This window comes from Stegodyphus dumicola, chromosome 6 (genome assembly GCF_044657685.1).
Source record: "Stegodyphus dumicola isolate Sdum_Otavi_A_Nest chromosome 6, ASM4465768v1".
In the NCBI taxonomy this organism is placed as follows: domain Eukaryota; kingdom Metazoa; phylum Arthropoda; class Arachnida; order Araneae; family Eresidae; genus Stegodyphus; species Stegodyphus dumicola.
Genome location: NC_140773.1, coordinates 123,789,502 through 123,816,042, shown reverse-complemented (window position 1 = coordinate 123,816,042; position 26,541 = coordinate 123,789,502). Strand labels below are relative to the sequence as shown.

Below are 26,541 nucleotides of genomic sequence, written 5' to 3'. Positions count from 1 at the left end.
CAGCGAAACTTCTTTTTTTGCATCAATAAACTCAAAATGGTGGCCGTGAAACGGTAGTTTTAAGAGTTCACACATTTAGTTCAGTAAAGGGCCGTATTTATCGATTATTGGCCAAAATTTCACGAAAAACAAAAACAATGTCAGTTGGTGTAATTTCAATCAAATTCAACCCCGTCGATAAATACACTCATAAATAGATCACAGAATAAATATAATCACTCTTTGAATTTTATTTCATGTTTATTTCCTCTATAGAAACATTCAGCTGCTATTCTCAATACGTATATTAGAATACATAAGAATATATATCACATAATTAGTTATAAAATTATTACCGCACACTCGTTGCATATAACATAAAACTCAAACGATATATAAGGCTCACCAGCGGCCGAGCGGTAGAACACTGATAGTTCCATTCAGCAGTTTTTCACAGATAAATCAATGATGCTTACAATTAAAATATAAATATGACAGCAATAAATACGAATAAAACAAATTATAACACTGAATAACAAACTTAAGTCATTACAACACAGATTTTCTGCAGTTGCCTGTCAACAACTACTCATAATTTAACAACAAGTAAGTGTTAATACAGTCAAAAGTCGTTAATCCGGACTCGTCGGGACATCGGCTATTCCGGATTATCGATTTTTCCGGATTATAGATCATCAGTTTAAATCTCGTAAAATGGCATGCAGAAATTCTAAAATTAAAAATATGAAACCGTAATTTATGAAATAAAGAACAATTATGATCTAAAGGGTATCAAAATTTACAAAAAAAAAAGCTTAATATTTATTTGTTTACTTTATTAAACATTTCTTTCAATGTAAGTTGTTTCGTTTTATGTGATAATACTTTCTCTTTAATTCTATAAACTGACATAATTTCTTGTTCAGTTACAAAGTTCCACTGTTCAAGTCCCGTAATTGCAGTGCCGAGAATACCGACTAACTTGTCAATCGAAATTTTTTCGTTTTCACTAACCTCTCTGTCACCTTCTTCATATCTTTATCCATTTTTTGCAGCAATTCCTCTTTTTGTTTGATGGACATCGAAACATACTTTCGTTTTGTAGATCCTTTGGGAGCTCCAGCATCGGAAATTCTTTTTGACATAATCGAAAGTTCAAGTTTACTTTTATAAAATTGCTCTTACAGTCTGAAAAAAGTAATAAGCCGGATCCAGTTCGAAGATTTAAGGAGCAACGCAATCATCAACATTAACTAAAATAGATAATTAGATAATTTTAGCTTATACCGTCCGTTATACATCAAACGCGCAAGCGAAAACGTATTCTGCACTTGCGCACACGCATATGCGCAGTCGTAAAGATCTTACGCGCACACGTAAACGCCTATGCGCATGTGTCAACGCGGCGCATGCGCAGAAAGTTTTTAGCTTTGAGGTCCGGATTATAGATCATTCCGGATTATGGGTGTCCGGATTAACGACTTTTGACTGTAATATAGATATACAAACATCATTCTACAGGAAATAGGCAGCTGTCTCAAACATTTCGTTTTAACAAATTTTGGTTAGGCAGTCTCACAGCTACTAATCCCTACCATCAAAAGCCTCAGCTAATGCTCCAAAAGAATAGTTAAACGATGTTTACTATTAGTGGGCATGTTCGCCCAAGTCCCATGTTATCAATAAAGACATTTACGGGTACTAGTTTAATTGTGGAATGACTCACCCCACTTTGCCCACTCTTAAAAGATATGTCTTAGTGATTTAACATGGTTTTCAGCATTTGTACAACCAGACTGCTCCGATTTATTTTCCTGAGCAAATCTGGCTAATTTATGGTTTAATTTCAACTTTCACATTTAAGACTATATCATCAGCCTCTTATTTCTCTTTTATATGAGTCTCAATATTTTCTTCGGTACATACACCAAATAAAGAATCGAAATTAGAACTTCTATCTGGCTGAAGGATTTTACGAGGGCTATCCAGAAAGTAGATTACGTTTTGGAATAAAAAAATAAACAAAGTATAGGAAACAAATTTTATTATATACAGATGAAAGCCACACTCAAATACTACTTTTCTACATAGTCACCATACAAATTAAGGCATTTATCGTAGCGATGTACGAGCTTGGAAATTCCTTCGTCGAAAAATTCGGCCACCACTTCGTTACCTCTTCTTGCAGCTGTGCGTCGTCATCAAAACGCTGCATAGCCAGCCACTTCTTCATTGCTGGGAATAGGTGGAAGTCGCTCGGTGCCAGGTCGGGACTGTACGGCGGATGAGGAAACAACTCCCACTTAAAAGATTCAAGAACTTTACGAGTGACATTTGCCGTGTGGGGCCGGGCGTTGTCGTGAATCAACAAGATCTTAGAGCTCAACATTCCTCTGCGCTTGTTTTGAATTGCTCTTCTGAGTTTTTGGAGAGTTTGGCAATACCTTTGAGAGTTTATTGTAGTGCCTCTTTCCAGGAAGTCCACCAAACACCTTTTCTGTCCCAAAAAACAGTCGCCATCATCTTCCTTGCCGACATTGTTTGCATGCATTTCTTGGGTTTTTGGGGAGAACTTGTGTGCCCCCACTGCATTGATTGCAATTTCGTTTCACAGTTCACATGTTTCACCCATGTTTCGTCACCAGTAACGATGCGATCGAGTAAAGAGTCACCATCCTTATGGTAAGCGTCCAAAAAGTTCAACGCTGCAGCCATTCGCTGATTTTTGTGGTCCTCTGTCAAGATTTTTGGAATCCATCTTGCACAAAACTTGTGGTAACCAAGCTTTTCGCTGATGATTTCGTGCAACAAACTTCGCGAAATTTGTGGAAAACTCAAAGAAAGTTCCGTTATTGTGAAATTTCGATTTTCACGGACTTTAGCATCGACTTTTTCGAGAAGTTCGGCGGTCACTATGCTGGGTCTCCCACTTCGATCTTCGTCGTGAACATTGGTTCGGCCATTTTGAAATCTTATGACCCACTGACGCACTCCACCTTCAGTGATAATGTTGTCCCCATACACTTCACGAAGCTGCCGATAGATTTCTATCGGTTTACAGTTTTTTGCAGTCAGAAACCTTATTACTGAGCGCACCTCGCAGCTCGCGGGATTTTCAATTAACGCAGACATTTCAAACCGTCACAGTATCTGAACGGAGCACAGCACGAACCTCTCACTAGCACGGCTAGATGCAGACTGAGCTGCGCAACGCTCTGACCCCAAGATGGCCGCGCTAGCCCCGCCCCTAGCGGACACAGACGGAAACGTAATCTACTTCCTGGATGGCCCTCGTAAATTTACAGTACCTCCGAGGAATTTTCTGCCTTATTTGTTTCCATCCATGTTGGCAGCATGTTCTCAACATCTTGGTTCGCCTGTTCGACAGAACCTTGCGGCTGACAGTGTCTTCGCTTTCCATGAATTATTTTTATATCACTCCACATTTCACATAAACTGTTTATGATTTGGTTGCAAAATTCCTTCCCATTGTCCGAATGAAAAATGTTCTGGGCTCCAATAGTTGTGAAAATATCCAGAAAATGATGCTACTTCATCAGCTCTTTTACTACGTAAACTTCCAAGTAGGACAAATTTTATAGGATGATCTTAATCCACTAAATGAATTTCATACCACGATCAGGATTGGACTGATTAGGTCGACTTCGCATCAAGAATTCATTTCACCATGCACAATTGGTTTGATCACAATACACTTTTTCACAGTTTTTTCTTTTTTTTTTTTCACACATGGTTTACAAAGTCTCACATATGTGACAATAGAAGATAGAATCTACTGTTAAATTCTTGTACTTGCAATTCAGTTCCTTACTCATATGGATACCACTATGGCCAACTGCAATATGAGTGTAGTGTATGACGCTACACTCATACATGCTGAAGACTTTATCTATTGTAATACACAATATCTACTTTTTTTGCAGATAGTGGTGCAATAACTTGATAGTAGTCCTCTCCTCCAATATTTAGGATATTATAGCGTTTCTACCAACCTTATGTAATAAACTGTTTATTTTTCCTGCACACATTTTGCTTTTTTTCTCTTCATTTGTTAAAGTACTGTATCTCTCGATAAATAAAAGCTGTTACCGTGCTTTTTTTTTACAGATCTGGACAAAATGTAATAAAGCTTTTTCCGCATAACATCACTCATTCCCATTAAAAAATGCAAAATTTGTTAAAATGGAAACACACACTGCTTCTATTTTAAATCATAGCCACTTACACTTGTTTGAATTTGCTCGAAGCTAGACTGCAAATGGCCCAAATAAGGTGTAGAAGGAAGACAAAAGTATCATGACAGAATTTGTGCACACAGGCTTATTTAAGAAAAATTTAAATCCCTTGTTTCAGAATTTTACCAGAAGGCGCTGGTAACCCCAAGGCTTTCCCACAAAGGCTTGGTAAAAGGATGAAATGGAATCATATTAAAGCATACTTTGGACTTTTACCAAGCCACTTTGGTAAAACCTAGGATTTACCAGAATTCGGGCTTTTACAGTAACATACATATACCGGGTGGCCATAATTAAACTGACAGTGCTCACAGTGTTCTGCAGCACGATCTATTTGCGAGAATGACGCTACATTTTGTAGGAAGATTAAACAAGACGGGGGATGAAGGATTCCGCGGAAAAAAAAAATTAGTTCCAAAAGTCACTGCTAGGGGAATATTTGACGCTGTGTAGTAGAAAATAGAGTGTTAACAAGTGCAAATTAATACAGAATAAAATTAGCTTTTATTATGGATATGCCTTATGGAATATGGATATGCCTTACAGTACGGTATGGAAAATCTTATAAAAGATTATCAACTTCTATCGTACAAGATCAGCCGTGTACAGGAGTTACTGTACCCCGATTATGATAAGCGATTGACTTTTGCTCTCACCTTTCTTGCCAGAACGGAGGTGGATGATGCTTGGCCGTGATGGATGATCTTATGGGGAGACGAGGCCCACTTTTACCTGAATGGAACTGTGAATACCCAGAACTGCCGAATTTGGGATGACAAATCATCACATGCAGTCACAACAATTCCCTTACATTCACCAAAGGTAACTGTTTGGTGTGGTTTCACAGCGGAATTTGCCATAGGTCCATTCTTCTATGAGAACATTACCCCGACAGAATCGGAAACCTGTTCTGTTACCGGAGAGAAACATTGCCACATGTCGAACAGCTTTGTCATTCCTGCACTTCAGCAAAGATAATGCCTGGGGGAAATCATTTTCATGCAAGATGGAGCCCCTCCACACGTTGCTGTACGGGTGCAACAGATGCTACGACAGAAATTCACAACAGAAAGAGTCATTAGCTGCTACTCTCCAACTGCATGGCCACCTCGGTCGCCTGATCTTAACCCATGCGACTTCTGGCTATGGGGTTACCTTAGGTCCAAGGTCTATCAAAGAGTGGTCCAGGACTTGGCTACGTTGAAGGATAACATATCACGGACTGTATGGGAGATTCCTGCAGACACGTTACTTTCTGCTATTGTGCACAGAATGCAATATGTGGTCGACAACAACAGGTGCCACATTGAACCTCATTTGAATGCAAAATAAAAGGTAATTTCCCTATTGATTTGCATTTGTTAACACTCTATTTTCTATTACACAGCGCCAAATATTCCCCTAGCGGTGACTTTTGGAACTATTTTTTTTCGCGGAATCCTTCGTCCCCTGTCTTGTTTAATCTTCCTTCGAAATGTGGCGTCATTCTCGCAAATAGATCGTGCTACAGAACACTGTGAGCACTGTCAGTTTAATTATGGCCACCCGTTATATATATATATATATATACAGAGAGAGAGTAGCATTTATCTAAACAAATATAATAATGTAGTATATAAAACTTCACAGTTAAATGAAGTAAACGTATAAATAGAAGATTTATGGACTGGATTTTATCTAACCACAAACATTTTTAACTGGGAAGTCTCCAGGATTCTTGGATTTCCAAAAGGCCATCACTCAGAAATAAGCAATAGTCATACAGTAAAAATCCAGAACTTTCAGCAACACATTATAAAGAATTTCACCTTCTGCATTGCATGCTCACTTGCTGCAACTCATATAGCATATTCTGCTAGCATTTGGATAACCCAGAGATCAAATCCCTATGAAAAGGTAGCAAATTTTTTATGCTTGATGCTCTGAAATAAATATTATTCTGTTGAAAGAAATCAAAATTTAAAAAATACACAAAAAAAGTTTCTGCATATTATAAAAATATTTATTGCTATAATCTATATTATACATAAGCTTTATTTTTATAATTTTCATAAAATTCAATCATTTCTTTAGTTGTCTTTGGTAAAACACAGTTCAGAGCTTCATGAAAATGCTTCATAGTAACTTGTGAAGTTGAAGAAGTTATATCCTCCTTAAGTAGAGACATACCAGCTTCGTGACATAATTCCACAATCTGTAAGGAAGCGGAAAAAAAAAAAAAAAATGCCTCATTTGAGCCCCTAAAACTTGGAAATTCATTAAATGGTGAATATCTAAAAAAAAATCTAATATGAGATTAAATGGAAAGACTGTTAAATTCCACAGAAAACATTATTACTATTGCAAATCATAGCCACTTACAAAGATCTCTCAAAATAAAAAATATGTGTAATATGCTAAAATTTGCATTCCTTAACATTTATGCATGATTTCAATAATTCTTTTAAAGCTGAAAATTAAATATAAGAAGTAATTTAAAGACTGGAATCTAGGCATATGAATAAAAGTTAGGATTAGTAACAGGAAAGCACCACAAAATATAACAATATTTAAACAAATTATGTATGTGAGCACACAAACACATAGAAAAGAAAATTTAAATAAAATTTCTTTCAAAATTTCAAGAAAATTCCTTATAGAAAGTAATAATTTTTTTATAAACTATAATCCACACATATATACAAGTACACATTCTATACATCTAGAATAACAAACTTGTTAGACTGCACACAGATGACTCAGCATCACACAGCAGCGTATGGTCGTAAATGATGCACAATCAATAGTATACACAGAAAATACCAGAAATGGAAGGATTCCACATTATATGAATTTTTTCCATTCACAAAAGTAACAGAGGTCAAAGAAGGTGGTTAGTAGAGGTTACCTTCTATGAGCTGCAATGCAGATCTTACATCTCAAGTGCCCAGAATTCCAAATATTCTGGATAATTCTGAGTATGTCTCATATTTCCCAGCAGCTACTGCAATGCATGGGACCAGTTTCTTGACACTGTCAATGGGAATGAATGTCATACCCCATTATTTTCATATGTCTTCAAAAGACAAATAGGGCAGGATAAATCAAACAGGCCACAGTTAACAAAATTTTAGCCAAATATAACATTTAAGTGGCCATTTACTGGATGTATATCGACTAACTCTGCATTTGAATAATCACACATCCTAATATTTTTGCATCTATGTGTGAAATGAAGTTACCCTGACAGAATGCCTAAATCAATGCCATCTGCCACATCAGAAATGCATTTTTTACTTTGCACTGCTATGTAATTGAGTTGCCTGGATGCATCCCACCTCTCTCACAAGTTTATAAGACACCCTGTAAACATGTACAAAGTTCCTAATCCTAATGAACCAAATAATAAAATTCATATAAAAAATATAACTTGCACATAAAGCTTGTATAAGACGAAAAATAACATTTATTTAACATTGTAAATAAGTGTTGACACTACAAATGATGATAAGTGAATATTTTTATTAATAAACTGAATTTCAATTGCTCATATTTCCCAGACCCACAGCTTGATTTATGCAAAAGCAAAGAATGAATGTACTCTGCATCTCCAATTTTAGGACTGCTTACAGATTTATAAACTTCTACAATATTTAATGTATGTAAAATTTTTAAATAATTGTTTCACTATTTGATTTTATAAGCATTTTTACTAGTAAATGAAATCATTTAGTGAAGCCTCAATTTAGAACTAATGGTAACTTGCAAGCTAATTTTTTTTATTGTTCGACACCCATTTTGAAATTTAAAATTTTATTTAAATGTGAGTATTTCTTAATTATTTTGGCTTGGACATATACTTGATCATTAATCTAACTGGATATTTTTATCATATTTGTATAATTTTTATTTATTAAGGCTTGTAATAACATCAGAATAATTCTACACATTCTTCTTGTTATCTCATGTTTTCCGGGTACTGGGGAGGAGAAGAAATAAGATAAGACTTTCATTTATGTGTAAACTTTTATTTTACACAACATGTGATAACTGAAGCCATAAAAATAAAATTAGGCCTTTTTTTTTTTTTTTTTTTTTTTGCCGGGGGGGGGGGGTTAAATTACATTAAATGAAAAAATTGTACTCTATTAGGTGGTTTCATAAAACTTTTTCTATAAAGATGTCGAGAACTAAAAAGAATTATAGGAAAAGAGCTATAAATATAGGAATATAAATATAGGAATAGAGAAAAAAAAAAATTTCAGGAAATGCTTCTAAGAATCATCATATGTTAACAGTATTTAAAAGTAAAAAAAAAAAAAAAAAAAAAGCAAGGAAGGCATTGGTTATGCTTGTGACCATGAAGTGGAAGATTGATTGGATAGAGAGAACATTTAGCCAAGAACTATATCAGTTTCAAGGCCAAACAGGTACAGGTGCCTCTTCATCAGGAGCAAAGAATCAGATTTCTTTGCATCTGATTAAGAGGTACCTGTACTACCTGTTTGCCCTCAAAGTTGATAGAGTTGTTGACTAAACCTTTTTACATGGACTTCTAAGTGAGCATAAACCACACAAAATTTATAATACAGATGAAACGGGACTGCATTGCAGAACACTGCCAGAAAATATTTAAAAGTAAAACAGCAGTTGATTAAAGAAATTGAAGGAATAACTTAATATGTTACTAACAAGTAATATGGACCTAAGAATTGAGAAGACAACAGTGGTTATGGACAAAAGCAGAAAACCTCGATGTTTGAAAGGAGCCCAGAATTTACATCTAACTTGGCATATCAACAAGATCTCATTGATGACAAATAGTACAGGATGTCCTCAAAGCCACACAACAAATTAAGCCTATTATTGTAAGCATCCTGTAAGTAGTAGTGATGTAAATTTCTGAGGTATTTTTACACATACATCAAAGTTTTTTCCCAACAATTTGTTTTGGTTCAATATACACTTAGCATGGGGATTTGGGTATTCCCAAAACCTCATGTCGGGAAGCTGAAGCAAGACAGCCTGAAAGTAAATGTTTGATACGGTATGCTGCATGACCACACCACCAGATTTTAAGACCAGTTTTGTTCAGTGAATAAACAATAACATTTTACCTTGACAAATTGATTAATTAAATTTGCCTACAGTTGGAGAACTGTAGACCAGAAATCATGTTGTCACATACCTAGGTTGCATAACTTATGTATGACACTTCTCACAAAAGCTTTGATCCTTGCTTATGAAACAGTGACTAATACCAAAGGTTTAAACTTTTGGGTTTGGGTTGTTCCATTACCAAACAAAAAACAGTTACAGTTTTTTAGGGACTTTGTGGATACCCTGTATTTTTATTTCTTTTCTTTTGAAATGCGACAGTGAAATAAAAATGAAAAAACAGCATTACTATTTAGATAACTGTGAAGAACACACATTCCCCAACTCTTTTGTAAAAACATAAATATAAGGGGTTTTAAATGAAAAGGTATGAAACGTCATAACAACCAAACCGGTTGAAATTTGAATATGCCTCTTTGCCATAATGTAGTGAGACATCTAAAGACATAGTATCCAACATGGTTGTGCGAATGCACAAGTGCTGGCATATGACGCTGGAGTGAAGCAGGCAGTTGTGGATGGTGGCTGTATGAGGAGGGGAACTGGCACTCCACTCTTCTCACTGACTTGTTGGACACACAGTCTGCTCCATATACGGTGATCATCTAGCAATGAATATCGACCGGTTTAACCCCTTCCATGGTCAGAAATCTGATAACATCCCACTGTTCCTCAATTGTCAAATTTTGCATTGTGAATGCAAAGATACCATCACATACACTGTCACATCAGTTAGACAGAGCACATAACTGCCTACTTCCCTCCGGCATCATGTGCGGGCACTCACACATGTGCACAACCATGTTAGATATTGCATTCACACCCTTAGATATCTCACTATGTTATGCCAAAGCAGCACATTAAAATTTCAACTGGTTTAGCTGTTACAACGTTTCATACCTTTTCATTTGAAAACCCTTTATATCTTCCTGCAAATACAACTTCTGACTATGAAAGATTAATTTTAGGGTGTTATAAAAAGTTCTAACTTTCATTCTAGAAACAATATTCAGTAAATGATGAACAATATTCAATTTTGTGAAAATTTTGTGCACTTCAAAGAAGATAAATAAGTTCATTCTGCTAAAGGCCATGCATATTATGGTCAAGGAGAGGGGTTAATCCTTTAAAATCAGTTAAAACTGTTTTACAAATGTGGCTTTTATGCAGGAGAACCCTCACTTGAATTGCAAACTATAGCTAATGTTTCAGACATCAGTGGGGGAAGTTATGAGAGTTCATTTTCAGAATATGCGTCAATTCACAACACTATCGAGACAATGTAAATAACACCTGAACTGAATTAAAAACTGAAAGTGCTGATCAAAAACGTTATTAGTAGTTTTATGAAATTGAGAATATAGTAGAAAAACTGCTGTTGAACAATGTAAAATAAATAGATAACATAGTTGTTTGTAAGAAATAAACTTTGATCAAGAATGTAATTATTAAAATGCTTTTATAAAAAATAAAAAAATAAATTTGAAAACTGTATAAATAATTTAATTTTAGTATTAATTTTTAATAATTATTTTAGGATTTTAATTAATGGATTAGTTATTACTTTACTATAAAAGTTCAAAACTGTTATCATGGTTTGCAAATCACCATTTATTTAACTCAGCCGCTTAATAGACTCAAACCTGTTTGGAACAGAAGTGATTTTAACAATCAGTGGGTACTTACTGTACATACTAATTAACAGAAAAACCTCCATTTATTAAATTCGTTTCTGACACTAAAACTCAAACTGGCTAAAGACTAATTCTTTAATGCCAGAATATGTTATTTGTACCTATTGAAATTTTCCAAAGTTCATTCATTCAACTGTATTGTGGAGCGTGGCTTTATCATCCAGGTACATAATATTTCAATACAATGAGTTTGAAAATTTCCTATCCCCAGTCCCTGTACCTGTGAGAAAATGTTTTCAATAGTCTTTGTCAGCACTTGATTTAACCCCTTAAGGACCAGCATCGGGAGAACGAAGCGCAGTCACGGGACCGGACCCACTGAAATGGATCGCCGCCACCGGCCCGCGCATTTTCAGCAGTTAAGGCTAATTTTACAAAAAAAAAAATAAATAAATAAATAAAATAAAAAAAAAAAACCGTATAAAATCAGCATTTTGATATTATGACTTCAATTTTTGAAGTTGCGTATTTAATGTACTTGTTTTTAATGTGTATTAATATAAAAAATATCACATTAATAAATTTTAATGTGTATTAATATAAAGAATATCACATTAATAGAACTAAACTAAACAGGCAAAATACTAAAATCATTACTATGCACACAGAAATAAGTAGTATAAACATGAAAACAATTACAGAGAAGAAATTTAAAAAAAGAAAACTAAACAAGAATTGCTTGTAGGTAATTAAATTCCAATTTAAAAATTCTGCCACGAGTGAAATAATTCAAAACAAGGATCAACACACAGTCCCTATATTGCATATTTCGCACTCAAAATACGTAGTTTGCTTTCGGTTTTCCTTCATTTTAGCGCACATAACTCATCTTCTCCTACTTTTATTACCTTTTTCGTCAACGTAAATTTTCAGAAACTGTCTTCCAGTTAGACGGAAAGATGGAGTGTCCGGTGATTTTGAACAAATTTTTAAGTTTTTAAGTAAGGTCTCTTAGGCATGGCTAACAGAATGAAACTGAGTATAACCCCAACACATGTCCTGAAACTTCTTCAAAAGACAATCACAAATATTTCATCCTCAAACCCTGTGTGACATCAGGTTTATGTTAGAAAACTTCCTATTCTCTAAATCGAAAACAGAGTCCACAATGACCGGAAAGTGATCAAGGAAAGACCCTCACTGACGGGATATCCATTACTGATCATGTCAATCTATACATTATATGTAAAGTAAATACATTATATCCCAAATATAATGCCTGTGTCATTATATATAATGACCATTCATGCCGAGTCAGAAAAACAAAAACGCTGGCTCTTTCCTGAGAAATGTGAGCAAGACACATTACGCATCGAGAAAGCTGATTGTCTTTCCCCTTCTGTAATAATGCTGTAATGTTACTTTTTAATTAACCAAGAAAGCTTATGTTGAATTTCAAAATAAATAGAAAAACAAAACAAAAAAAAAATCCTAACGAAATAAACAAAAACGCCTGTGCCCCATTAATTCACAGGCGTACTTCTAAAGAGCCGTGATTTTCAGTTTGTTTATTTCAATAAATCTCTCAAAATAGAAACTAATGCCAGTACATGAAGGTCAAATGTCGTATGAATCAACCTATGTGAAAACAATTACCACTTAGCTCATTTTACTGGCTTTTAAAAATTCAAATAAATCATTCCGTTTTAATGTCGCGTATGCTGGGCAAGTAGGAGCAGAATCGTTGCATCGCGTATACGGGACGCTGGGCTGGTAGGAATGGAATCGTTGTATCGCGTATACGCGACGCTGGTCCTGAATGGGTTAAGGCAGGTAGAATTTATCCTAAGGTTAACAAAAAACAATCCTCTAGAGACACTGTAAATGAGTGAGGTTTCCTTCTTGAATACTAGCTGATAGAAATACAACTTCTGTATTCCCATCTTTTCAGGTTTCCACATTCAAAATCTTCATTTTGAGATAGACACATTTAATTCACACAGAGTTATTTATATAGTTCATGAAATGCTTCTCATCATTACTGTACATTAACGATCTTTGAATGGAAAGAAAGTGATAAATACAAACTGAAGAAAAAGCAAGGAAAGCATTGGTCATGTCTGTAATCATGAAAAGGTAGATCAACTAAACAGACAAAGGGTAATCTTTCTGCTGGGTAGAAAAGTAAATTTTGAAATTTGAATAAATCATTGGAAGAAGCACTTTTTCTTTTTTAAATTTTTTGGTGATTAAATTGCAATACTTCAAAATGCCACGCAATTTTAATCTGAACATATAGGATAATTTTTAAAAAGATTTTAGCGTTCTTCGTAATCGCAAAAAGAGAAAAACTACACTTGAACAGGAATTTCCCAAACAGGATTGTGTAATTTACCTAAATAAGAATTTATAAGTAATGAAGAACTAATAAAAATATGCCTCAATGAAGAATTAATAATAAAATGTATGTAATGTGAATGTCTCAACGAAGTACCAAAAAGAAAGTCAACAGACATTAAAATTTGTTTTCTATAATGGTTTCAAGCTATAAAGCTAAAAATTACTTCTATTTCTACAGCTTCCTTCACTAATTCGCTAAAGGCTAGAAAAGAACTTTATATTAACTGAGATTATATCTCACAAGCTGGAGAAAGAGAAATCGAAAATGTTTCACCAAAAACTGCATGATGAAAGATAGGGATCATCATGTAGTGGATAAGCAGATAAAATTAATTTTAGCAGATTAAATTAGACTGCTAAATAAATACATGCCGTATGAATACAGACAAAACTGGATTGAGTTACAAAACTCAATCCAGTTCTGTATTCATATTGCGTGTATCTATACACAGATTAAAAATGAAACACTTATTATTCACAAAAGCAGAAAACCTCAGTGTTTGAAAGGAGTCACAAGTTTACTTCTAATTTACCATGGCATTAAAAACTCACAGATGAAAAATAGTACTTTTATTGATTTACTTTTTAAATGTAACAGAAAAAGAACTTCAATAGTGAGATAACTGTGAAACACACACACCTCTGATGTCTCTCTGAAAAATATTACTGTCTATTCCTACAAAACATTTAACCTCTAATTGTAGGGTATTATAAAAACTTCCGAGTGTTATTACAGAATAATGTTCACTAAATAATGAATAGAATTGAATTTTGTGAAAATGCAAGCATTTCAAAGAACAAGTAAGTTGATATCTCCACTAGAGGCCACACAAATTACAGTTACTTAAAATTACTTAAAAATTTTTTTTGAAAATGTGGCTTTTATGTAAAAAAAAAAAACCTCACAGGAACTGTAAAATTGTAGCTTATGTTTCAGATATCAGTAACAGAAGTTACAAAGATTCATTTTTAGAATAAGTTGTGTCTTCACAACAATTTCGAGATAATGAACATAAAACCTGACAATGAAAGTATTAACTTTCTAAAACCGGGCCGAAATTCTCACAATATAGCCTTCAGACCGGCGCGATCCGAAGCAGTTTTGCCCCCTCTTTGACATTTTCCTAATGAGAAAAGTCGTTAGTCCCCTCCATGGATGAAGTAAAATTTACATGTTTGTCGGACGCTTACGTCCCATAGTAGAGGGGTTGCTAGATTTGCAATTTTTTCAATGATTATTTTGCTTTCATTTAAATGAAGTTCTAAATAAATAGTGCAATATTTCACTCACTATTTCTAATCAATCTCGTAAATAATTTGTGAATTTTTTAACTTTGTTTTCACTCTTCATTTATATTCGCGTATTTTCGTATTAGAAATTAGAAAGTGAGAACAAAATTTAACAAAATATAGTAAATATGGACTAGATTTGTAAGTCTGCAGGCTGGAATGCAATTTTTAATAACATATTTTCATTAATAAAATAATGGTAATGACTAATTTAATGAAATAATAATAATAATATTTATTACCATTAGATGATTAGAATGAGATTCAATACAATTAGATTTTGAGATGAACTTACAGCAATAATAAAGCTTTACATAACAATAACAGAGATTTAAACCTGCTTCTTTCGATAATTTTGTTATTATAATATAAAAATCAAAATCCGAGATACATTGATTGCGTTTAATCATGTAACTTTAACAAATATTACATTGGATAATCAGGCAAAGAAGGTATATCTTTAACGAGAATTTTTCTTTGTAAAATTGGCTTTTGTTTATGTTAGCAGAGAAAAAAATCCGTGACTTATACGTGCAATCATCAAAAGAATTTTGAGAACAGTTTTAAATGTTCATGAAGAATTAATTATACGTCAATTTCTTTTCATAGGTAGAAATTTCGTCTAAAACCATCGTTGTATCCAAAAGTTGAAGTCTATTTCATTTTCAACGAATATTCTATTTGCACATAATATATTTTCTAATTTATTTTAGAAAGAGTAATCTTTCATGTTTTCAAAAGAATAAGGAAATATTGGGTGTTGACGCAATGTAGTAAATCTGTTTTTCATATTTCTTTCAGTAATGAAAACGATTACCCTGGAATATTTTCAAAGCAAAATTAAGAAAACCGTTTACGCCAAATTTTGCATAAAGTATCTTCTCGTGTATTTTTTTTATTTAAAGTGTGGAATTTTCTCTTTGAAAATAACAAAAATCATGAAGAGCAAAATTAATTCATGAGAAATAACTTTGAAATGCAATAATTCCATCATAATATGAAATAGTGGAGAAAAGTGCAATACAGTTTATTTATTCACAAATAATCCCCCTCATATGCGTAATTTATGTACTGTCGATTGAGAAATGTAGGTTAGTAAATTAAACCGGTTATTTCAATACTTTTCCTTTATCAATATTTTTACGCACTCTTCAGTAGAGCGGTAAAGGTGGCTGAACACTTGTAGCTCGCTTGGGTTTGAATCCCGGATAAATAGTTGGATTCACGGTTTTTGTGTTACGTAAATGCAAGCCAGCTTCTCTTAGAAAGTCCTCCGCGAAGGCATAACTCCCCTTATACAGGTAATTGTTGTGTGCTTTGATGTAATTCAGTAAGCGAACAAAATTAATCCAATCAATACCGAAGAACGGGTTGATTACATGTGGAGTTTTCCACCAGAAACGTAAATGCGAGCAATTTTCTCTTAAAAAGGTTTACACGAAAGCATCCATCCCCTTAAGCAGATAGCGTTCGCGTGCTTTTCCATAATCCAATCCTAATTTTCATACATTTAATAGTAAGTTGACATACACCTTATTACAGACAAAATAACAACCTTTTTTAAAGATATTTTTTTATCAACTTGTCTAAATTCCCTTTATCTCTTGAGGAGTATAAGAATTTCAGCAAATAAAACTGGCCGAAATTTTATAAAACGTAACTGATGTTTTCATTCAATTTAGAAGTAACGTGAGCTTTACTGATATTTAAATACTTTTTGGCAGATCTCATCCTAAAAGAGGGTCTAAAGATAAATTGATTTTATTTAATTTACAATCAATGAAAATCATTGAAAGCAATCACTGAATGAATGAAAATCACAAAAACTATTATGCATACAATTGTCTCTTATTTATTTCCTGATAAATCAGACAAAATTGCCTGCATAATAGAAGCACTTTGAAAGAGTTAACAGTTCTTATGGGTTTTATGCACTCCACAAAAAAATGTCAAAATAAAATCTTATTATTCATAAGTATGACAAGGAAGTAAACGATAATAGCGGTTTCACCTATTTTCTAGGGCATTAAATCTAAAATATTAATCTATTCTTATTTGTTATGATTAAAAAACATTAAATATGGTAAGCTTAAAGAGCGTGCAAAATCGCTGACGTTTTAATCATAGCAAAAATCAGTACTAAAAAAATTAGCATTAAAATTATGAGACAGATTGAGAAAGAGATGGCCTCTATTTAATTTTCAAGTATATTGGCGCAAGACGAAACCTGCGGTTTTTGCCAAAATGTAGCCAAACTGATAAGAAGAGGGAAATAATGCGTAGCCAGCGGCTACTCTGAGCAGCGACAATGGACCACCCAAAGATCTACAGATAGGCGATTCTCTAAAATGGGGAGGGCACGGACGGTACGACAGTTGTACCAATGCCGGCGTCTGAGAAAAAGTTCTCCTGGTACAACTGCTGTACCAGCCGGCTTCGAGAGGTTAAAAGCAGAAATTAACAGCAAAAATGATTCGAAAGAAATGATGATATGCCATCATCAATTTAATCCAGAAAAGATCTACAAATTCTAAGAAAAAATTCTTGAACTAGATAGTGCTGATCAAAAAAGCTGTTCACAGTTATATGAAATTGAGAATACACTAAAAAGCTGTTGCAGAACAATATGAAACAGATACAGTGCAGTTGTTTGCAAGACATATATATGTGATATTCTGTGATAACAAGAACCTTCCCTGAAGAATTATGATTATGTGAACTGTCAAACAAAAAGACTTTTGGACTGAAATGCTGAAAAATTCAATAGGACCCTAAAAATTAAGAATTTCATACATTAAAAAATTGATATTTATAAATTATACTTTACAGGATCAAAATTTTATGATTTATTTTTTTTTTTTTTCATTTGCTAGTGCTTTAACGCTTTCTCTTTAAAAAGGCTTTCTCTGTCGCTACACCTTTTTCTTCTTGAAGGGGGGGATATGTAAGAAAAAGAATACGTAAAAGATTAAATTAGCAACCTAAATTTCCCTTTTCTATTTTAAAAATAGTAACCCCATTCTGCACTGCGTCATTTTGAGAAAAATCTATGTTATATGACTCTTATGTAATTCCGGTGATGTAAATTGAACTAAAACTCAAGCAGCCAATAATAATTTTACAGCAATATTAACTTTCCAATCAAAATACTTTGAAAACCAAAACTAACTCAGTTTGACGTGAGATTTCATCCTGAACAATATGCACTTGCTTTCCACGCTTTAGAAATGATACAAGATCCAAAGCCTTATAGTTGGACTGCAGTCTGTCTGCTGCTTCTTTCTTGCTACAAAATTATCGAAAATGTAAATTAAATGTGCGTTTGGAACAGGCACATTTAACCACTTAACAGTTTCGTTTTTCTGCCATATTATGTCCAAAAATAAGCACATTTTTTATAAACAATTTTGTATTAAAATCGATTGTATAAACTCAAATCCACAGTCAAAATTGTTACAAGTATTGCATTTATTAATTTATTTTAAATTTTTAATTAAGCGAAAAAATGGCATTTTTACTTAAAGTGGGTTTTTTAAGAACAACTAACTGAACTGTAAAGAACATTTTACAGGAATGGAAGCGAGAGAAAGAGCATGCAATATTTTAATACTTACATTTTATTTCAAAAATCAGCTTTTGTATGGTAAATTTTAAAGCATGGAGATAAACAAAGTCCAACATCACAATCAGGACAAAAATATCTTGTTTCTCTTCTGATCCGTTTTCCGCTCTCGTTCCGTTTTGAGCAACACACAAAGCATTGCCTCGTCGGTCTCCATTTCTTTTCGGTGGCAGGAATCACTTCTAAAAAGTGTCTTTCCGTCAATTGTAAAGGATTGGGCAAAAGTCCTGGTCGTCCTATTCTTTCATTTACTGTTCCATGCCTTTCAATCAAGCGATCAACTAAATCTAGTCTAAAATTCAAATGGGAGTATTTTCCACCGTGCTTCTGGTACAAAACAAAAGCATTCCACAGTGATATATCAAAAAGGTGGAAGAATATTTTTTTGTAGTATTTTTTTCCTCTCTTCTTTATGATGGGATAATTGGTAAGATGTTGATCTAGTCAGTCTACACCTCCCATTGTATTGTTATATTCCATTACTACTTGTGGTTTTTTTCTGACCTCATCATTGTGAGATGGCACTTCGATCATTTTGGGATTATGTATTGTAGATAAAAGACTTACAACCTTCTTATCCATCCATTTGATGATACACACTTTTCCTCTTTGGAAAGCACGGACTTCACCTTTTTTTAGTTTTTTTGATTGCAGTTCCTTTGGAACGTCTTTCCTGTTGAGTTTGAGTGTTCCATACATATCTGTTTGTTTGCTAAGAAGGATATCTGCCAGTTCTGGAGATGTGTAATAATTATCTGTCGTTAGGCAATATCCTTTATTCAATAGTGGCTGCATAAGTGTCATCACAACTTGAGATGACTTGCACAAATATTGGTAATTATTATCGAAAAGTGTGTCTTTTCCAGTGTATATAATAAGCTGATATACATAACCAGACTTTGACTCGCATAACATAAAACTTTTTATACCGAATCGTGATCTCTTTAGTGGTATATATTGCTTCCAGTGCAGTCGTCCTTTGAAGAGCATCAAGCTCTCATCTATTGTTACATCTCTTTCAGGTGTCATGATTTCTTGATAACGTGCATTCAAGTCTTTTATTACAAACCACAGTTTTTGTAATTTCGGACACTCATGTGTTTTAGCATCAAATTTCGCATCATCGGAAAAATGTAAATATCGATGAATTAGGTGAAAACGACGGTAAGACATAATTTTTGAGAAAAATGGCGTTGAAGTTGAATGTCGCTTACTCCAATATAGTTCAATAGCAGGTTTTTTTACAATCCCTTGTAAAATATTCAATGCAAAAAACACTTGAATTTCGTTTTTTGATGTTGGTTCCCACTTTTTTGCTCTACTATTTCTTCGAAGATTACAGTTTCGAATACTTCGATCTGCATATTTGTTGGTTTCCGAAACTATCACTTCAAGTAGGTTATCACCGAAGAAAATATCAAGAAACTGTAAAGTTCCGTCATTTACATCAATATTCAAATGGATAGCAGGATTCGCTGTGAAAGGAAATCTTGGTGGTGGTGGAGGAGGATTATTGATATCAATTTCGCAAAAGTTCCGAACCTGAGTTAGGTTATCCGAACTTTCCGTTTCTTCGTCACTAGAGAAGTCCGATAACGAACTTTCACAACTGCCTGAATCATTTAGCGAAATTTCCGATTCACTGTCTGATCCAATATCAGAATTATATTCTGTAATAAGCCGCTCACTATCACTCATTGTAACACAAAATGAGGAAAGAAAGTATTCGCAACGCGTGATACAGTAAACTAAATTTGCACTTTTTCCCGCGTAAAGCAGTAAAACCAGATGAAACCGGTTTACACTTATTTTGAAAGCCAGTCTTTACTGGACAACTAGAGCCATCTATTAGAAGCAATGGAAACTAAAAAAATGAGAAAAAGCCGGGCAAATCAGTGGATCGGCGTAAAAAAACATGCTGCCCGAGCGGAAAAGTCCCCTTTCGCTGCACCCAAGCGGCGTTTGGGCAAAACTGGTAAGTGGTTAATGTGCCGACTTGTGTGTAGCCGCAACATGCTACCAAAAATAAAACTGAAAATTTAATCTGCATTCGCCTTCAATTTTCCTAGTCATTATGGATCAACACTACGCAATCAAAATTTCCGCTCTTCAGTTACTTCGGACTTTGTTTTTATTACATATATAATTGCATCCAGAACATAAATTTTGAAAATATTTTTAGTTTAAAAACCATGTAAGTAGTTTAATTTTAGAATTAAAATATTTTTGGGACTAATTAATGAATTACTTGTTTCTCATTATTTTCCTTGAAATGTATGAAGCTGATACCATGGTTTGTAATATATAAATCAACAGGAATTAAACACACTCTCCTAATAATCTCAAATATGTTCTTATGAAGTAATTATAATATGGGCCGCGTACTGTACTATGTATGAAAATTACAGCATGAAAAAATTTAACTATAGAATGGAAAAACAACATACGTCATGAAATTCCTATTGCCAGGAAGTTCTTAATTAATGATCTGAAAAACTACACCAAAATAAGAGCTAATAAAATAAATGTTTACTTCAGCTCCAGAGTAGTTTTCAGTTGCTTTGACCAAGTACGATATATCAACATCTGATGAAAGTGGCATTTTCTTGAGTTTTGCATCAATAATTTCCTTCCTAGTGGCATCATCAGGAAGAGGAACATAAAGTTGATCAAAACGCCTCAGCAAACTCTATATAAAAATATATAACAAAATTTAATATATATTACACAAAGAATTTTTTATATACTGGAGAAAAAATACCATCATAACTAAGTACAGACACTAGTAAATTTCAATTCAATGGCAACAACTTCCCATGCAACAATTATAAATTCTTGATAAATTTCCTATGACAAGCTTTGATTTCAACTATTTATGCATGTTTGCTGAACATGTGTCAGAATGATGAAGCATACCAAAACACTTAATGCCCCAGATAATATCCAACTAACAAAGAAATTTTAGGCTTGAATGTTACTTCTACCTAAGGAAAACAATGGAAATCTATCTGAAATTTAATTTTCCAAATTCAAATTCAAATTTCTAAAATAACCTAATTCAACAACCTAAAATTCAAATTTTCCTGAACAGTCAAAGCAGATGACGTGATTTGTGTCCAATTGACCTGCATACATCTATCCATCTCACAACAAGCATAATAATTTGCAAAGTTTTGAATGCTCTTATTTTTCAGGTTGAATTTTTTTTTACTAAGTTGAAATAATAATAGTAATAATAAGCAGAAAGTTTAATCACACAGAGAAAGCACCAGTGATTAAAAATGCCAATAAAAACAAAACAAAAATATAAATTGTAAATTCAATAAATAAATAAATAGAATTAATGAAGCAGATTCATATTTGTATAATTAATCATTTACATAAAAGAACATAAATTTGTTACCTTATACATAGCAAAAATGCTATAGACATTGTTGATAAATGGATACATAATCATTTTAAGTATCATTTTAAGTTAACGGAAAAGGAAAACAAAATATTACTTTATAAATATCATAAAAATTAATAATTATATTTATATAATTAACAAAAAATTATTATGTAAATAACTGATATAAAATTTCATGTTTAATTATAAAATTATGTAAATTACAGTCAAAAGTCGTTAATCCGGACTCGTCGGGACTTCGGCTATTCCGGATTATCGATTTTTCCGGATTATAGATCATCAGTTTAAATCTCGTAAAATGGCATGCAGAAATTCTACAATTAAAAATATGAAACCGTAATTTATGAAATAAAGAGCAATTATGATCTAAAGGGTATCAAAATTTACAAAAAAAAAAGCTTAATATTTATTTGTTTACTTTATTAAACATTTCTTTCAATGTAAGTTGTTTCGTTTTATGTGATAATACTTTCTCTTTGATTCTATAAACTGACATAATTTCTTGTTCAGTTACAAAGTTCCACTGTTCAAGTCCCGTAATTGCAGTGCTGAGAATACCGACTAACTTGTCAATCGAAATTTTTTCGTTTTCACTAACCTCTCTGTCACCTTCTTCATATCTTTATCCATTTTTTGCAGCAATTGCTCTTTTTGTTTGATGGACATCGAAACATACTTTCGTTTTGTAGATCCTTCGGGAGCTCCAGCATCGGAAATTCTTTTTGACATAATCGAAAGTTCAAGTTTACTTTTATAAAATTGCTCTTACAGTCTGAAAAAAGTAATAAGCCAGATCCAGTTCGAAGATTTAAGGAGCAACGCAATCATCAACATTAACTGAAATAGATAATTAGATAATTTTAGCTTATACCATCCGTTATACATCAAACACGCAAGCGAAAACGTATTCTGCACTTGCGCACACGCATATGCGCAGTCGTAAAGGTCTTACGCGCACACGTAAACGCCTATGCACATGTGTCAACGCGGCGCATGCGCAGAAAGTTTTTAGCTTTGAGGTCCAGATTATAGATCATTCCGGATTATGGGTGTCCGAATTAACGACTTTTGACTGTATGACATTTTATGTGCAATAACAATGTAAACTATAATGTAACATGTAAAAATTTTAATTTCTATATTGACATAATTCTGTTAATTACAGGATTTATTACAGAATAGATCATTTATTTTCAGCTGAAAAAATCAGAAAATAGCTCAGCTGGATATGCAAATTTAAATATCTCGTCAAATGTGTCAAATGATCAAGCTAGCTAAACCTAGTCCAAAAGTTGAAAAATCATTAATAATAGAAAGTTGAAAAATAATCAGATGAAAACAGACAATAAATTAAACTTATTGTGTTCATCAGACTTCTCTAGACATAAGAATATATAGTATTAAAAAATAAGAATGTAGTACCCCCATAACACAAGACATCCTCAGGATATCCTATTTAAGTCGCAATGTCCCGGGAAGCAGTTAGGATATCCTGAGGATGTTGATTCTCAGATATTCTGAGGACTTCTTAAGTCAACATCCTGAGGATATCCTATTCAAGTCTCAATGTCCCGGGATATATGAAGATCTCCTCAGGATGTTGATTTTCAGATATCCTGAGGACTTCGTAAATCAAAATCTTAAGGATGTCTTATTCAAGTCGTAATGTCCCGGGATATATGAAGATCTCCTGAGGATGTTGTTTCTGAGATATCTTCAGTACTTACTTTTTATGGAAGTTCATATCTGAAAATATTAAAGTAAAGTAACCTTGTACCACACGCAAGTCATATTATAAGAATTGAAATCTTACTCTATGGATTATCTATTCTGCATATGAAAATTTAATTGTTATGCTTACACTGGGATTTGTCTTGTATATGTTGGCTGTAAGTATTAAGTAATAATATTTTCAAATTTTTGTTGTTGTTTCACAGTGCCTAGTGATCAGAGTACTTTCTTACAAATTATTGGCACGCGTTTTCAGCCGTTTTGAGTTTCATATTAAAAGTGTGTTTACGATTAAATTCTAATTGCTACATAATATATTTTGTAAACATTATTTTAGATACTTTTCTAATATCTTTGAACACAAATATTATTTACATTACAGGTTAAATCAGAAAATCTTTTACGAAGACATTTATCCTATGAACAGATGGTCATGATGTACATCCATGCCTTATCTGGCATTCGAACTTGAGCCCTTCTGTACGGCAATCAGTCACTAATAACTTACCCGTCTCTGAGGCACTAATCAGAAATATCAAGTTATAAAAGCATTCTATTAAATTCATCGATAGTTCTTAGCATAGAAATAACTATACTTTGAAACTTCAAAAGAAAAAAAACACTTTTTGATCTGTTACACTCTTATATTAGTAATGAATGATGTTTAGTGCTGTGCAGTAATAAGTAATAATATTTTTTTTTTTTTTAACAAACAAAATTTTAGTTTACAGATGCAGTTAAAAACTAGTCTGTACGAGGTTTAACTACTTGCTTTAATTTGAATTTATAAACAGAAGAATAATTTTATTGGGCTAAACAATTCATTGCAGTTTATATTTGCCACCAAACGAGTAGATTCACCTGCTACCATGCCTGTCCCTATAATCCCAAGTTAGGACAGTCCGCTATGCGTTACCTCTTTTGATAGTCATCATCTATCCCAGCGAACCTACCAACAAAAACCTGCATTATTTGAGATTCAACTAAAAATGAATTTGTACACAAGATGCAGAATGTTACCATGCAACACCATGATATAAAATGAATATGTAATGATTTAATATTTTTTCGGAAAATATGTTTTGTATTCAAAATAACGCTAAAAATATGCACACAATTAGAATAATTTTCATTAATGGAATGTCTCATTTTTTACAAAAACAAATACTTACTAAATGTAGTATTTCATCTCGATGTACTCCGTCTTTGATATGATTTAAATCAAATTCCTCATCATTATAAATATCACGAATACACATCAAATAGTTTTCTGGTTGCAATTTTCTAATTTTGACTATGCGTAATGTATGCTTTACGCATGCACGCGTTGAAAGAAATATTTAATAAAGTCAACAAATAAATATTAAGCTTTTTTTTTATATAAATTTTGATACTCTTTAGATCATAATTGCTCTTTATTTCATAAATTACGGTTTCATATTTTTAATTTTATAATATCTGCATGCCACCTTACCAGGTTTAAACTGATTATCTATAATCCGGAAAAACCGATAACCCAGAATCGCCGAAGTTCCGATGAGTCCGGATTAAAGACTTTTGACTATATAATCCACAAAATTCACTAATCCTCATAATATTTAGTTCCAAAGTGTGTGGATTTTGAACCAGTATAAACATTTAAATCATTTAAATTTATATTACAGTTTTCGCACAGAATTGTTATCAAAAGGATTAATATAGTTCAGTTATTAAATTTATTTTCCCAAAATAAGTTATATAGTCATTAGGTTGTTTTAAGCAGGAGACATAAAAAATGTGCAATGTTCGCACTGGGACTTGTATCCAGGACTACTTGAATTCATTTTGAGTATGCTTCCAGTTACACCACAAATTCATGTTGAAGGGAGGAAAATACCTTATATATTACCTATTTTAAATGATGAATATGGATCAGGGGAACCAATTGCCAAATCCTGCTGGTAATGAATTATCGTAGAACCACCTTTTAGTTTGGGTGCCACTGTGGAATCATTAGGTTATTTTAAGCAAGAGACATGAAAAATATGCAATGCCCTCACTGAGACTTGAACCTAGGACCTCTTGAATATGTGTCAAGTATGCTTCTGATTACACCATGATGGCATATGGAAAGAAGGGAGAAAATATCTCATGAAGTAAATAAAAATTATTTTATTTTTAATGTGATAAACTAAAAAATTATGATACAAATGGAAAAGGACATAAAATATTTAATCAAAAACGAAATGAAAAACATTTTGCTAATAACAAATCATTTTACTATAGAAACTTACAGGATCAATAATATCTGGCCTGTTAGTAGCAGCAATTATGCTAACGCCTTGAAGTACATCAATGCCATCAATTTCAATCAGCAACTGAATTAATACTCTGTCAGCCACATTGGAACTGCCTGAAGTACTACAAAAATATGCAAATATATTAAAATAATTTAATTTATTTTATTGGTTATAACAAAATTACGGAATTTACCATACACAATATTTAATGCATTACTAAAAATGCAGATAAAAGTTAATAAACACTATAGAATTAAGTCAGAAATATTAATAAAAATAAGAAGAGTAGAAACGAAAAGGAATTCGTGTTTACCTGCCTCTAACAGATGAAATTGAATCAATTTCATCAAAAAATATAACACAAGGTGCAGCAGATCGAGCTTTCTTAAATAATTCTGAGACACACTTTTCAGATTCTCCAACATATTTGTTGAAAATCTGTGGACCCTACAGTTAAAAAGATTAAAAAATAATAAACAAATACATAAGAAAACTAAAAAGAAAATTAACTTCTTTTACTAAATCATCACAAATAAGTGGCATGTCTTTCTACAAAAATAGAATTTCTTCCAATTAATTAATACAGTATTAAGAGTGAGAATAAATATATTTTAGAATATAACTGCCCCAAAATTTTAGGACACTATTTAGGGAATTTGAAATAATGTATTTTATCAAGAGTTTTCACAAGTCTACTACAAAATTCATAATTTAAATTCTGGTTGTCTTATATTTAAGCTGTTTAACAATAATTTTATTGTATTTATTTTAAAGATAATGAACTATATACTGTATAATTTGAGACATAAGATTAAACATAAAATTCTTCTATCCTCCTTTTATT

The 26,541-nt window shown here is 32.8% G+C and overlaps 1 protein-coding gene across 7 annotated transcripts in view; it reads right to left on the bottom strand.

The window, feature by feature from the left end:
* Positions 1–6,215: 6,215 nt before the first annotated feature.
* LOC118190863 (ATPase family gene 2 protein homolog A) overlaps positions 6,216–26,541 on the bottom strand; it is a 99,702-nt gene continuing 79,376 nt past the window's right edge. For 5 of the 7 annotated variants that reach the window (XM_035361648.2, XM_085818884.1, XM_085818886.1 and 2 more), the window contains 4 exons: positions 26,011–26,144; positions 25,692–25,818; positions 20,812–20,967; positions 6,216–6,429 (listed from right to left, as the gene is read on the bottom strand). In XM_035361648.2, coding sequence (XP_035217539.2) covers positions 6,256–6,429; positions 20,812–20,967; positions 25,692–25,818; positions 26,011–26,144 — 591 coding nt within the window. In that variant the 3' untranslated portion in view covers positions 6,216–6,255. Of the gene's footprint in view, positions 6,509–20,811; positions 20,968–25,306; positions 25,503–25,691; positions 25,819–26,010; positions 26,145–26,541 lie in introns of those variants that run through there. The other 2 variants (XM_085818885.1, XR_015041714.1) reach the window with 2 other exon arrangements.